Source organism: Corvus brachyrhynchos, unplaced genomic scaffold (genome assembly GCF_000691975.1).
Source record: "Corvus brachyrhynchos isolate BGI_N302 unplaced genomic scaffold, ASM69197v1 scaffold1480, whole genome shotgun sequence".
Taxonomy (NCBI): domain Eukaryota; kingdom Metazoa; phylum Chordata; class Aves; order Passeriformes; family Corvidae; genus Corvus; species Corvus brachyrhynchos.
Window position 1 is genome coordinate 4,767 of NW_008235786.1, and position 15,265 is coordinate 20,031.

Below are 15,265 nucleotides of genomic sequence, written 5' to 3' on the forward strand. Positions count from 1 at the left end.
CCCGCCTCTCGGTTTCCCCCAGTGGTTCTTGTTAAATTGTATCCTCCCCCTGCCTTGTAACTCATTGGTTGTTTTCCCCTTTTGCCGCGGTTTTCAAATTGCCTATAAAACTGAGGACAAGCCTCGGGGGGGGGCATCCCATTGCATTCCATCCCTTCCGAGCTTGTTTAGCTTGTTTGGGTTGCTAAGTTTCTAACAATAAACCTGTTAGGTGTCAGACCAGAACAGCCTCTCTCTTCCTTTGTCTCCAAGCTAACTTGAGTCGATACCATCGGCTCCTGCTGTGTTTCCTCTGCTGAGAAGCATGCTAGCTAGCCCAGCCAGCAGCACCTTTCTTGATGCCGGTCGCTTCAGCGACGCACAGAAGTAACACAACTGGACTCTCTTTGACCGGGGGCTCGCCAGAGCTCGTGCCTCGAGCACAAGTACTGCGTTACTCACCTTCAGCAGTTTCACTGCACACATCAAATTATTATCCACAGGATTAGAGAAGAGCACATTTAGTAATTCTCGAAGACCTTCTTGAAGAATTTCTGCTCGTGTAACCTGTCCCTTTGTTCCTTTAATCTGCAAAATATATTTAAAAAAACCAAAACCCAACTACATTTTAAAAGACTTAAGTTTTAGAAATTAATTTAGTCACATTTTCTCTCTCAAATGCTCTATGATTTGGTTTGTGATTAACATAGTTGAGCTCTTCAGTTGAAAGAACATGTCAAATACCGTAACTATTTCTAGAATATAGAGTAGTATCCTTGCAATTCTGACATATACATAACAATGCCTGCCTAGCATTTTGTTTCTTTGCTAATAAATTGCTAAGAAAAGCTGCAAAATGCCTGGCAAGTGATCCACATCATCCCAAATTCTCAAATCCCATGCTCTTTTCCCATCCTACCTTATGCATTCTCTGCAGCTGTAGAGTACCTTACTTCTAGAAGGCATTCTTTATATATTTAAAAATTAGAAAAAATGCTTTAAAAATAAATGGTACTCCAAACTGGGCAACTTCCCCTCCCCCAAATCCTTTGGAAAGCTTCCTTTTCACTTCTAGCAAGTGAAAATTAGATTTCATGGCCCACTTATGAATACAAATGGAAGAGTCAGAGTTTTCTTTCCTCATGCCAGCAAAGCATTTTAGTAGTGTCTGCTTAAATCAAACCTTTGAAATAAAGCAGTGAAAAATATAGTTTAAGGACACTACAGCAGTCAGTGAACTTACTGAACTCACGGGTATAAGAGTCAAAGAATTTTTATGTGTACATACATTTTTTGTACATATCAGAAACAAAAAAACCTGATCTAAATACAAAATTTCATGCTTCATGCATAAGCCAAGGACTCAACCTTCAGAAGAAATATCTTTCAAGGTCTGCATTTTTAATTGTTAATTTTGAAGATTCCCATGCCTTCCTCAAGCATTTGATAATAGCTCCTATTAGTGGCTGAATACTGAATTACATGGGTTACCGATACTAATCTGCTTCCGCTAGGTTGTAACATTTTCTATGTTGTTTAAGTGTAGTAATCTGGTGGGTTTACTAGACAAAAGAAAATACCAAAAGCTTCATTCCAAAGGTGGTTTATGGCTGGTTCTTTTTATGTATTCTTACACTTTTTTTAAATCTTTATACATTTCTCTTCTGATGATCTTGTCCTTTTTCGTTTATCTGTTTCTTGGACACATTGGAATTAAACTGTTCTAAAGTTCTTTTACTTTATTCCCCTTTCCCTTTAGAAAAACAAACTCAAAAAACCCACACCTCAAATGATATTCCATTTTAGTGTTTACCTAAACACAACAAAAATTAATGAATATGAATGACATACAACTTTCTTCTTACCTCTAGGTTAAGGTAAAGTTCAGCTAAGAACAACACAAAGGCATGAAATTGTTTTCGAGCAGTCTCATCTCCTTTGGCAGCTTCATCTCTGTTTTCATACTCTGTTTGACACCTGAAAACATTAAAAAAAATCATATAATCTATAGACAACCCAACATATGCAATATGCTACTTATTTAATAGAATGCTAAGAACTTATTCACTGCATTATAACTATTAAATGCTGAACAGTAGGAAGTTTGATTTGTGAAGGAAGTGAGAGGACTTCACAAAGAATGCAGATTTTTGTTCTAGGTGAGCACTGAGATATCTGAGAAAGCAAAACGAAATAGGACAAATTGCAACATGTAAAAATTAAAAGACAGTTACACAGTTTATATATTAGAATATGGCTCCAGGAAGTTTAACATGGGCAGACAAACATCAACAGAAATAAAATAGGTGTACTCTGAAAGATGTTTTCCCCCTTTCAGGGTGCTGCCTACATTGTTTTAGATGCCTTTATACTTATTTGATAAATTCTTTATCCTACCATTTTAAGTGACAGAAGCAAAATTTAGATATAAATGCAAACAGTGAGGATTAAGATAACATCACAGTGAGGTAATTTTTTAATATTCAACAACTGTGTTCTTTTAAGTTTATCATGCCTTTACTCCTAAACATAGGTGGACTAAGGGAAACTTTTAAAATAAGAAGCAAGTCTGGAGCTTAGGAAGACAAAAGTCCTTAAAGAAAAAGACTAATTTCTAAAGAATTCTGAAGTATTAAAGAGCACTATTCCTTCAAGTGTCATACAGTAAGATTTAAAAGGAAATACATCAATTTAAAAAATGTTGCATTTTTGTCAACTGTGAAGTCTAATCATTATTATACCTTAATCCCTCAAATTCTGTAGTAACTGAAAATTGAAGAAATTTATCCTTCTGGATTTTATGCATCATAGGTGTAAAGTCGGTTAGCAAACCAACAAATAAACCTTTCACGGCAACTCCAGCCAGAAGAGTAATTAAAGAAAAAACACAATGAAATAAGCCCTGGCAAGAGTCAAAGACAGTACATATACATGCATTTCGTATACATTTAAAGTTGCATACCTTTCAAATTTATCCTATAACTTGGCATCAGTACAATATACTCAACTGAAAGGAGCCTACAGAACTTGGAGTCCTATTTTCATATTAAAAATTTAAAAATATATGTGTTAGATATCTAGTATGTACCTATGCTTTAATAATCCTCAATCTAAATTTCTATTTTAAATATGCACACTATGTTAAGAGTTATATACAAAAAAGGAAGACAACCTGAGAAAGTAACAGGCTTAAAATGACACACTGATACTGACCTTTGAAGTAACAACTGCCGAAAGCTCCTACTTTGTGGACTAATGGTTAGATGGTGAGATAGATAGTTACATAACCGTGCTCCCATGTAGGAAAAATTTGGGACAGATGTCGCCTTCCAAAATAAAAGTGGAAAAATAAATTATTCATAGAAGTCATGATTAGGTTATCAGGAAATATCTTTAAGAGATTTTTGAAAATTTGTCTTTAACAACAGTTGACTAGACAATTGAAGAACAGAAGATTAATAATTACTATTTCTCATGTTAATTTTTTTATCTCATAAACACTTTGGTATATGCATTTCAGCACTTTGAAGTTCATTATACTGATTTTGTGGCTTTAAGAAAATAACCAGCATTGTGCCATTTGTCCTCAATTCTACTTCTCCATTGTGACCTACACCAAAGAGTATCTGAAAGTCACTTTCAAACTGCTTATTAAAAAAAAACAACCAAAACCAAGAGTGGACATTATGACTTTTTTTTAAGGACCAAACTGTGTTAAAATAAATACATCACCTTCATTCAGTCTAAGAGCTATTTATCCTAGATTTTTATTTTTGGCAATAAGGAATGCTCAGGGACATGCTCCAGAAAACTGCAGAATAGCAAACTTCTGATTCAGATATTAAAACTGTATCATTACAGTTAATAGTTCTTGATAAGTCCTTTTCTCTAAAACAAGTCCTGTTACTTTGAATATCTACACTTTAATCATCTAAAAATAGGTGGTGGCAATGAAATTACACAGCACAAGTTATACACTGTCTGAAAAATATTTTGCTTTGAAACTGATACTTGAAAATTACAAGAGGTGGTAAAAGTAATTTGGAATCCATTAGTGTTTACATTCAACCTCTCTTAGAACTTAAAGCAGAACATTCCCTTATTTTGGCAATTTATTACTGCTCATTTGTTCTGAGCTCTCTTCTAACAAGACTTGAATTTGATATTATTTCTCAGATATAGCTTCAGTGAAAAGAGGCTCTGGTCTAAGTAATTTGATCAGCTCTGCCAAAAAAAAAAACCCATGGATAATAAGAATTCATTAAACTTCTCCCTTGGCTTTATCATCTTTGAACATTCTTTTTACATCTATCAGTGCTATAAAAGTGTTTGCATCCTTCTGCTTCTAACATGTTTGAAAAAGCATCTTGCCATTTTCCTGTCAATGCATTATAGCTACTTACCTTCTACAGGCAGAGGAAAATATGCACTAAACATAACTCTACTATGTGCATTACACTGCTGGAAAGAACTGAGATATCTTTGAAAGATACAACAAATTTAAGTAATTAAGAAAGTCAAATCAACTTTAGTTTCCAGTAAGAGGCATGTGAAATAGCTAACGAGCTTTTTGGTACTTTAGTTCAATCAGTTGCTTGGACTAGAAGAGGTGGTCCCCTTTTTATAAGGCAAAACCCCCCAAACCACCACAAAACACACAAAACAAACCAACAAAATCCCAACAAAACAAACCACCACACAGTCAAAACCACCAACTACTTCAAATGTCATCTGTGTTCTGTATTTTTTTAAACCATTATCTTCCCAATTAGTTGGTCTGTATTTGTGGTTGCATCAAATACTGAAACAATGCCATTTGGGGTATTCTGACCTGGCATAGCACACAGAGACATAAATAAAATAAATAAATAAATAAATACATCTCATATCTTACTAACCAGTCATTATAGTACAATAATGTCTTCCCAGAATTATTGTTGCTTTGTAATCCCAGTTTATTTCCAACTCCAAAAAAGTCAAAATCTAAGCATGAAGGCTAGCCTACCAATACACATCTTGAGAAATTTTACTTGCTGTAACAGCAACAGTACACCATATTAACTACACAATAGTCAAGACTTAAGGTATGAAGTCAAAGGGTTCTTTGGAAAACAAGCTAACTGGCACTTCACTCTGTCAAGACATAAATGGATTAGGAAGAACGGGGGGAAGTATATAATTAAGTCTTACAGACAGGCTAAGATACTTGATTCCCAGATGAAGGGAAGATTGTACAGGATTTCAGTTTCTTTTATTTTAGCCTTTTTTCCTTCACAAACCTACCATCTGTAGATCTGCTCAAACATCACTGACACAGATGCTTATAAACACACTTCAGCATATTTAAATGAAGTTTTGTGATAAACCAGGACGAGTAAAAACTAATACTTGAGCAGAGGCTCAAGACAGAAGAATAAGCATAGTTGACTGACACTCAAACACTGTCATATCCTGACATACAATGAAGTTGAAATCATGTGCTTTTGGATACTAGGACAGCATTTTGCACTGAGTGAAGTTTTATTTTTCAGAAAAAATTATCTTTCAGACTGATAACACTCAATGCTTCTCAGTTAAGGAAGGCACATCCAACCCTAACATCAGACTTGTTTTAAATAGGGGGACAGAAAAAGAGGCAACATTAAAATACTTATATTAAACAAGAGTAAATGTATTAAACATCTATCAAGTTTCTTCAAATAAAGTTATATAGATATTTTCAACTTTTATTAACTTTTCTCCATGTGTCCAAATAAAGGATGAAAAAATGATGCTGCCAAACACAGCACAAGTAATCTTAATGTCTAACTAAACTGTTCTGAATTAAATGTGTATCAATTCTGTATTATAGTAAGAAACTTAAGACTCTACAGTTCTGTACTATGTGTGACAATCATGCAGGTTCCACATACCCCAGATTATTTCACAGAAAAAAAATCTGCAAGTATCTGCACTTAAAAGGTGCATAGTTTACATTCTTCAATGTAAAATTTGAAAGCAACTCAGGAAAATGGGAGATAACTAATGTAATAAATAGCAAGCAGAAGTGTGACTTCATTTTCTGCAGCAAGCCCAGAAGACAGTAGCAGCAGCTCATTTGCTAAGAAACACAGATTAAGCTGTTTTTTCCAATGGCTCCCCCAATTAGTACAGAGTTCAGCTCAAGGTCTCTGTCCTCATTTCCACGACCATCAATGGGACTAGACCTAGTTATCAGCAGACTAGCTTTCCTTTTTTCTAATTATGATGTTCTGAAATAGTTATCATACCAAATGAAGAACAAAGCCTGTCAGTAAAAAGAGCATTTCCCAAAGTAGGTATAATTTTTTTTAAATACAAAAGAACAAAAAAATATCTATTATGAACAATATTTTTTGTAGGATAGAATAAAAATGTACAACTGAGAGTCTCTGCTATGTAAATCCAGCAATTAAAATATAACTTCTTTAATGAACTGCTGTAATTTCAACTCTAGTATGTGACCTGAAAGATTCAAATACACAACAAAGGAAACAGAATAAGTTAGGGAAATTTATCAACCAGCCAAGTATACCTCACTTGAGCTATCATTACAGTTTATTGAGAAAAATCACTATACATTTCAGTCTAAAAAGAAAAATTCAAACCTTTAAAATACTACGTAGGCACAATCATATAACAAATAATACTAGTATGCATATCTTGCACACTAGGTAACAGAGGCATAACATCCATGTTAAGACAGAATACACAGGCTACCTGTTGATATACGAGTTCAACAAGTTCTTGCAAAGTTTCATCTGCAGTGACCCAGCCATTCACTGTTTCGGCAAACTGCTCTATTTCAGTTTCAAAACAACCTGGTTGCTCGGCGAGGTGATTTAGAAAGTCTTGTACATATTCTGCCAGAGTCAGATAGCCATCATATCCATCTTCAAAGGAAGAATCCTATAGCAGTGAAAGAATATACCAGCTATTTAAAAGGAACCTTAAATAAAGTTGTCACAGTTACTATCTCCAGAAATAACCATATAGCCCTTAGTCTTGAGTAAATCCTGATGCTCTGCATACTTGATAGTGATCTTTATTACACATTTCACTTAAACATTTTAGCAAATATAGACCTCTGCATCAAAAAACTCTAGTAGTCGAGAACTAGGTAACATGTTTTTATAGAGATTAAGGTCTCCCAGCAAAACACATCAAAAGACAGATTAAAAAGAAATTAGTTTGCCAAATTGACTGTAAGATTAACTAACAAACTAACACATAAGTATACCTGCTAAGAATAAAATTACCAAACTGAGGCTCAACAGCCTTTCCTGATGCACATACAAACTGTGCTACAGCTATATGAACTGTAGAAGAAAAAATAATTGAAAATTGGAAACAAAATATTTTGAGCTGACCTAGAGTGCAAAATGCTCCAAAATATGCAGGAGGGGGAGAAATTCCAGAAATACAATACAGTGTAATGTTCCCATGTATAAAATATAGCCAGGAAATAATGCATACTTTATCAATGTTTATGCTCTTGCTGATGGAACAGAAAGCCGCTCTATTTGGTTTGTGTGGCCAGGTTTTGGTAGCGGGGGGAACTGTAGGGGTAGCTTCTGTGAGAAGCTCCTGGAAGCTTCCCCCATGTCTGGCAGAGCCAACGCCAGCCAGCTCCACGACGGACCCACCACTGGCCAAGGCTGGGTCAGTCAGAGATGGCAGTGATGCCTCAGGGATAACATAGTTAAGAAGAAAAAAAAGTTATTGCGCAAATGTAATTGGGGCCAGAGGAGAGCAGAGTGATATGTGAGAGGAACAACTCTGCAGACACCAAGGTCAGTGCAGGAGGGGCAGGAGGTGCTCCAGGCACTGGAGCTGAGATTCCCCTGCAGCCCGTGGTGAAGACCATGGTGAGGCAGCTGTGCCCCTGCAGCCCAGAGAGGGCCACAGGGATGCGGAGATCCACCTGCAGCTCCTGGAAGAGCCCATGCCGGAGCAGGGGATGCCTGAGAGGAGGCTGTGATCCTGTGAGATGCTTGTGCTGGAGCAGGGTCCTGGAAGGGACTTACAGACCCATGGAGAGAGGAGCCCACACTGGAGTAGGTTTCCTGGTAGGACTTGTGACCCTCTGGGGGACCCACACTGGAGCAGCCTGTCCTTGAAGGACTGACCCTGTGTAAGAGTGACCCACGGTGGAGCAGTTTGGGAGAGCTGTTGCCTGTGGGGTGGACTCACATTGGAGAAGTTCATGGAGAACTGTCTCCCATGGGAGGAACTCCACGCTGGAGCAAGAGAAAGACTCTGACTCCTCTCCTAGAGCAGTGGCAGGAACAATGGGTGATGAACTGACCATAACCCCCATTCCCGTCTCCCTGTGTCGCTGGGGGAAGAGAAGGTAGAGCTGGGAAAGGGGGGAAAGGTGTTTTTAAGGTCTTATTTTACTTCTCATTATCCTGCTCTGATTTTTGTTAGTAATAAATGAAATTCATATCTCTAATTCAAGCCTGTTTTGCTCATGACAGTATTTGGTGAGTGATCACCTCCTGATCCTTACCTCAACTCATGAACACTTGTTATATTTTCTCTCCCCTGTCCAGCTGCGGAGGGGAGGGAGAGAGAGGCTTTGGTGGGTGCCTGGCATTCAACCAGGAGCAACCCACTAATTTTGTCCATTCAGAAATGAATGCATGTAACAGTCTCTAAAGTCAATGCTGTCCTGGATAATTACAATGCTAGTATATGAGAGGAATAGCATAGGAAGCAATATACTTTGTGATGTAACTAGTAATAACATAGTACCAATAATTCACCTTTTCATACTGTACAAAAGATTGTGAAAAGTATCTCATGAGATCTCAGAAGAGCAAGCAGGAACCTGAAGAGGGACTGCTAAAGAGCTGACATAATTAGTGATTCAAGACATAAGGGTAACATACAAGATATCAGAATTCTCAGCTGATCTACTATTTAATGTGAAAAAGATTTAAATATATCTACTCTAATGAAAAATCAAGCTAAAAATGATAACCACTTTTTCTTTACTTTGTGGACATAAATACACTGATAAGGTTTATAATTACATTCTCCCTCTCCCCACCATCCCTCCCTTAACAAGGGGATATCCTTTACTTTCTGTCTTCAAAATACCTCATTCTCTCCTCTACTGCAAAACAACATGGATCTGTGAAAGATAAAAGCTCTGGATATGAACCGTGGAGAAAGACAGATATACATTGCTGAAAATCCTTCCCATTTTGTAATTAAAAGGCTAACCACAGAGGCTAAACTCAGCACCACATTCATCTACCTATACTAATTATGCAACTTCAAAGGCAGCCTAGGTTTTATTAACTATGCCAGGGAACAGAACAAATGGGAGAGGAAAAAATAATAATTTAAACTTTATTATATGCTGTATATTGCTAAATTTGGAACACTCAATACTTTAAAAACTAATTAGATTTAGTCCAGTAACTTCTAGACATAAACCACTCATGTTTCTCACTGGCAGATTTTAACCTTTAACAAAGGAGATAGAACCATGTACTGTATCAACTAAGGGAAAGTAAAAGAAATTCCTCTTGGTTATTTTTAAGCAGCAGCTAGCTAACAGGAGGCTATAAGTTCACACACTCATTATAAATTTACGATTCAAAGTCATGAAAGTTGACTAGAAATTTTCTAATAATCTAAATGATTTCTCAGTCAAGCCAACACTTCTAATCCTTCTCCTTTATGTTTGATAGCTATCAGATGGGATCCTGGATTATTCACAACAAATAAAAGAGTCACTAACTTTAAGATAATAGATTTGCTTCTCTTCTACTAAGAATCAGTTCATGAGTTTAAAGACATAATGAAAAGGCTAAGTAGGTACTGAAATTCCTCCAAGTTACATAAAGATAAAACCAGAAAGTCTATGGAAAAGATCCACGAGCCAAATTTGCTCTCTGGCTCTGTTTCAGTACATGTGCTAATTACCACTTTCCTATACCTGAAAAGTATTCATAACATTTCCACTTAGGAACTTAGTCATCAATAATTTATTATTGATTTGATTTCTTGAGACTTCTTAGTAACAAGTTTTGGTTTTTTATCTTCAGATTATACCTACTCAGCAAGTATACAATAGTTATTGCAAAATTAGGTATAAAGACTGTTGCAGGTACATACCTCATATGACATGAATAGGTGATTTAGTTGTCACCTTAATGTATGACTAAAAGTATAAACTCCACCAGTGAGGCTGCTTAGCCTCCTTTTGGAAATTAGTTGAAGAAAAAAAAAAAGGAAGTGGAGGGGAAATTCCACCTAAGATAATACAAATCTCACTCCTAAAACTATGAATTGAGATCATTATGCCCTTCTGATAGAGTAACAGTCATATTATTCTCATATACCCATGTCAGAGAACAAGTCTGACATTTCCTACTGGCAATCCAAACCCAAATCTAGTTACCAGTTCTACTGCAGATACTCACAATTTCCAATGGGATGGACAGCTGTATGCAAAGAGAGAATCCCACAGAGATCTTTCCTCCCCAAAGTCCTGGCAAAATTTTTCTGAAAAATCTAGTATGCCTTGGATGCTGTAGCCCTTAAAGTATCTTCACAGGTAGCTAATAATTCTGAGTATCAGAACTAACTGGAGATTAAATAATCTAACAATCAAATGTTATATGGACACACATAGTAATTACAGTAATGTACAATCAAACAAGGAATCAACCAACACATTATTTCTAAAATAATAAATGTTTAATAAATAGCAAAAAACAACATGAGTTTTCAGATCTAAAAATTTCAGGGAACATTATAAATGAAAGCTAAGTATAACTTGTAAGTAAGAAAAACTAAAGTTTCTCAAAATTGCTTTGTTTCAAATTTTAAAACCCATGGTGAAAAATCTGTGTAATAGTAAAGTGTGCTAAATTCCTTATTTTTATTGCAGGTAGACCCAGTTTATAAAATTAATTCAGCCATTAAAGTAAAAAAAAAAAAACAAAAACAAACCTCGAAAAAACAACAACAAAAACTAACAAACAAAAAATCCCCAAACTTGGTAATAGTGAAGGACTAACAAGTCTGAAACATCACTATTCTATCCCTAGTATACTCTGATTAGATATGGGTTCCTACAACATACTTCCAAATAAATGTTCTAGGTTTTGCTACCATTTTAAGACTTATTTTTGTTAACAGATGAGTCACTTGTATTCATAACATTCCTACAACATGCCTGTGTGTTTTTGCAAAGCAGCTGAAAAGCAACATTGCTGGACTCAAAACTTTGTAATTATACATATGCACACTCATGCCATCCCAAATGGCATTTTTTCTTTATTCATAGAAACCATGTAACATGTACTGGGGCAAAGTAGTATTTTTTCCTCCTAGATTATCCATTCACAGAAGCATGTTTGTACTGGCATTTGTCAATGGTTGTATATGACTATGGGCTTTTATTATTCAGGATGGTGATTTTATCCAGTAAGCTGCCAAAGCTGGTAACATCCAGATAACATTGATTTTACTGGTGAGAGAAAAACCCTTCAAAATTCCAAACCACCATGTTTAGTATTCAAATCAAGTATTTTCCCCTAAAGGTATTCAAAATATATTTGTTTCAGTATAATTGTTTATTATCATTTGATTGTATTTGTAAAAGCAATAGTTCCCACCTACTTATACCAGTACCAGTTTATCTGCCTGCATAACAAAAAGATATTCCAAGAATTCACATAGATCTTCCCTAGAGTAGAATTACTGTAGCAACAATATGGAAGACAAGGAGAGTAGAAAATAAGTACCAACTTTTATTATGTGATGAATGTACAATACAGATCAGAGATTACCCTTAGCCTGGCTGCAAATGTATTTCATATTAGGTATGCTGCTAGGAATGAGCCCAAACCTACTTTTTTGCCCTCTGGTGATACAATATCCCTGAAGGAATTAAAAGACATATGATGGTACATAAAGTTAGGCAGTCATGGCAAATCATACCCATGGCACAGTAAATTTAGGAAAGGTAAAGGCTATGCTTAGAAAAGCTAAAGTTCAAGCTTTCTCCCACACTTGCTTCAAAAACCCATGCAATCTGAATAAAAGTGCAGCTAAGTTTTTAATGAAAATGCAGTGCAGATGTAACTATAACAGAGGCAGTTGTGAAAAAGACAGCTTACGCTGATGTTGGGTGTAATCAATAAGGAATGTAGTTATCTGGAGCAAACTTCAAGCAAAATACTAAAGGCTCTCAGTATAACATTCACTTATCCCAACATTCTGACTGTGTCTGGAGGTTATCATCCAAATTTTTGAAATCTCTTCAGCAAATGCAGCATTCAAGTTATCTGATACACAAGAGCACAAGAAACATTGTTAAATTGAATATAAGTAAATTGGCATATACTAAGAAGAGAAGACAAACACTCACTGCAAAGTTCTGGTTATATCCTGACGGATAAAACTCAGGTGCTTTAACAGACAACTTTGATGTAACTAAAGGAGCCACAGCCACCTGAGATTCAGCCATTTCCGGTCCAGAATCAGGAACTGAAACTTTTTCTTGTGATCCGGATGGAATTCTTGCCTGTTGCAGGTGTTCTGAAAAGTTTTTAATAAATGTTTTTTGTTAATGGTTTTTCTTAGAAACCACTAAATTAGTATGTATTCGCACAGAGTACACACACAATACATCACTTTTTGGACTTTAAATATACTTTTACTTATAATATAAATATACTTTCCTCCAAGCTCAGGAGGGATGCATCCCAATAAAGAGGAAGTCAAGCAAAAATACCAGAAGACACCTGCATGGATGAACAAGGAGCTCCTGGACAAACTCAAACACAAAAAGGAAGCCTACAGAGGGTAGAAGAAGGGACAGGTAGCCTGAGAGGAGGACATTGTCCAAGCAGCCAGAGATCAGGTTAGGAGAGCAAAAGCCCTGAGAGAATTAAAATTGGCCAGGGATGTCAAAGGCAACAAGAAAAGCTTCTATAGGTATGTCCTACCTGACAAATTTGGTGGCTTTCTACGATGGGGGTTACAGCCATCTGGGTGGATGAGGGAAGAGCAGCTGGTATCATCTACCTGGATTTGTGCAAAGCATTTGACACTGTCCCACACAAAATCCTTGTCTCTAAACTGCAGACATAGATTTGACAGATGGACCACTTGGTGGATAAAGAACTGGCTGGATAGTCACACTCAAAGAGTTGTGGTCAATGGCTCATTGTCCAAGTGGAGACTGGTGACAAGTGACATTCCCCAAGGGTCGGTATTGGGATCAGGGTTGTTTAACATCTTTGCTGGTGATATGGACAGTGGCATCAAGGGCACCCTCAGTAAGTTTGCTGATGACACAGAGCTGTGTGGTGCAGTCAACATGCTGGAGGGAAAGGATGCCATCCAGAGGGACCTGGAGAGGCTTGAGAGATGGGCTTGTGGGAACCTCATGAAGGTCAACAAGGCCAAGTGCAAGGTCCTGCACCTGGGTCGGGGCAATCCCAAGCACAAGTACAGACTGGGCAGAGAATGGGTTGAGAGCAGCCCTGGGGAGAAAGACTTGGGGGTGTTGGTTGACAAAAAGCTCAACATGAGCTGGTAATGTGCACTTGCAGCCCAGAAAGCTAACCCTGTCCTGGGCTGTATCAAAAAAGGTGTGACCAGCAGGGCGAGGGAGGTGATTCTGCCCCTCTGTGCTGCTCTTGTGAGACCACACCTGGAGTATTGCATCCAGTTCTGGGGTCTCCAATACAACAAAGATGTGGACCTGCTGGAGCAAGTCCAGAGGAGGGCCATGAAGATGATCAGAGGGCAGAAGCACCTCTGCTATGGAGATGGGTTGAGAGAGTTGGGATTGTTCAGTCTGGAGAACAGAAGGCTCTGGGGAGACCTTATGGTGGCCTTTTAGTACCTGGTGGGGGCCTACAAAAAAGCCAGGGGGCGAGTTTTTACAAGGTCATGGAGTGATAGGATAAGGGGGAATGGCTTCAAACTAAAAGAGTAGGTTTAGATTGGCTATCAGGAATAAATTCTTTCCTGTGAGGGTGGTGAGGCCCTGGCACAGGTTGCCCAGAAAAGCTGTGGCTGCCCCATCCCTGGAAGTGTTCAAGGCCAGGTTGGATGGGGCTTGGAGCAACCTGGTCTAGTGGAAGGTGTCCCAGCCCATGACAGGAGGGTGGAACTAAATGGTCTTTAAGGTCCCTTCCAACCCAAACCATTCTATCATCCTATACTTCAAATATATATATATTTAATATGGATAAAGCTTTCACTAGAGCAAACTCTAGGCACCTTTCTACATGACAGAAAGTGAACACAATCAATGTTCATGTGAAGGTGACCAAAAAAAGGGTGAAAGAGCCCTCTTTTTCCCCATGAAAACATGTTTTCTAAGACCTAACCTGAGAAACTAGTAAATTTTCTTAGGATATTCTTGCTGCTTTTGGGTTTTTCTAATAGATTTTATATGTAAAGGCAAGACTTTAAAGGTCAATAAATGGAAGAAATCACTTTTTTAACATAATCCTTAAAGACACTTAACTATCATTTTTGTACACAATTTTAAAAAATAAACCAGTGAAACAGTGTTTTTTAAACCACATTTTCCAAATCCATGTTTATAGATTAGCTCCTAAATTTATTGAAAACATAATCTTGATCTGCCTGAAAAAGGTAACCAACAAATAATGCTTTATGCTACTGTTGAGTTGGGTTTATTTTTTTGTCAAACCTTTAGTCCAGAGTTAGAGAATTCTTCTGTAAGAGGAAGAATGAGAACATCTGCAGCCAGATGAACAAATGGCTAAAACACATACATACAGATGTGTGGGCACAGAAAGGGAGGGAGGGACAGAGAAACGTTGCAAACAGGCTGCAACGGTACATCATACCTTTACTTGGGCACAGGTCATAGCCCAGAAACATGACTGCTCATCTAAGGAAAAGTGCAGTTGCCAGGCCCCTACGCAGCTCATCTCCATGCGGTGGCCTCTAAGCCCCTAGGTGCGTGGGGTGGGAGAAAGTACGTGTCCCCGTGGCTAGGCCGAAGGAAGGTGTGTGGGGGAAGCCCCAGGGCTCCACTCTCAGTGGGACGGCGACGGGAATGGGGGTGGGGGGTGCCGGAGCAGCAAGCGAAGCAGGAGCAGGGCACTGTGCACAAAGAAGGGGAGCACAGCGGACTTTAGGGGGCCACTCCTCGATACCTTCGGCACCGGGGGCTTCTGGAAGGGCGGGAAAGGGGCCGCTGCACGGCGGCCAGTACCTGCGTTTCCGGTGCTCAGCGGCGCTGTCTTCGGAGGTC

At 37.9% G+C, this 15,265-nt stretch overlaps 1 protein-coding gene across 1 annotated transcript; it reads right to left on the bottom strand.

Moving 5' to 3' along the window:
- Window positions 1-252: 252 nt before the first annotated feature.
- LOC103611450 (polyadenylate-binding protein-interacting protein 1) lies at window positions 253-15,259 on the bottom strand. The gene is made up of 6 exons (XM_008628976.1): window positions 15,227-15,259; window positions 12,392-12,561; window positions 6,718-6,906; window positions 3,193-3,305; window positions 1,845-1,956; window positions 253-567 (listed from the first exon to the last, which is right to left on the bottom strand). Exons 2-6 carry the CDS (start codon window positions 12,488-12,490, stop codon window positions 253-255), a joined length of 828 nt encoding a protein of 275 aa, XP_008627198.1. The 5' UTR covers window positions 12,491-12,561; window positions 15,227-15,259.
- Window positions 15,260-15,265: the final 6 nt, after the last annotated feature.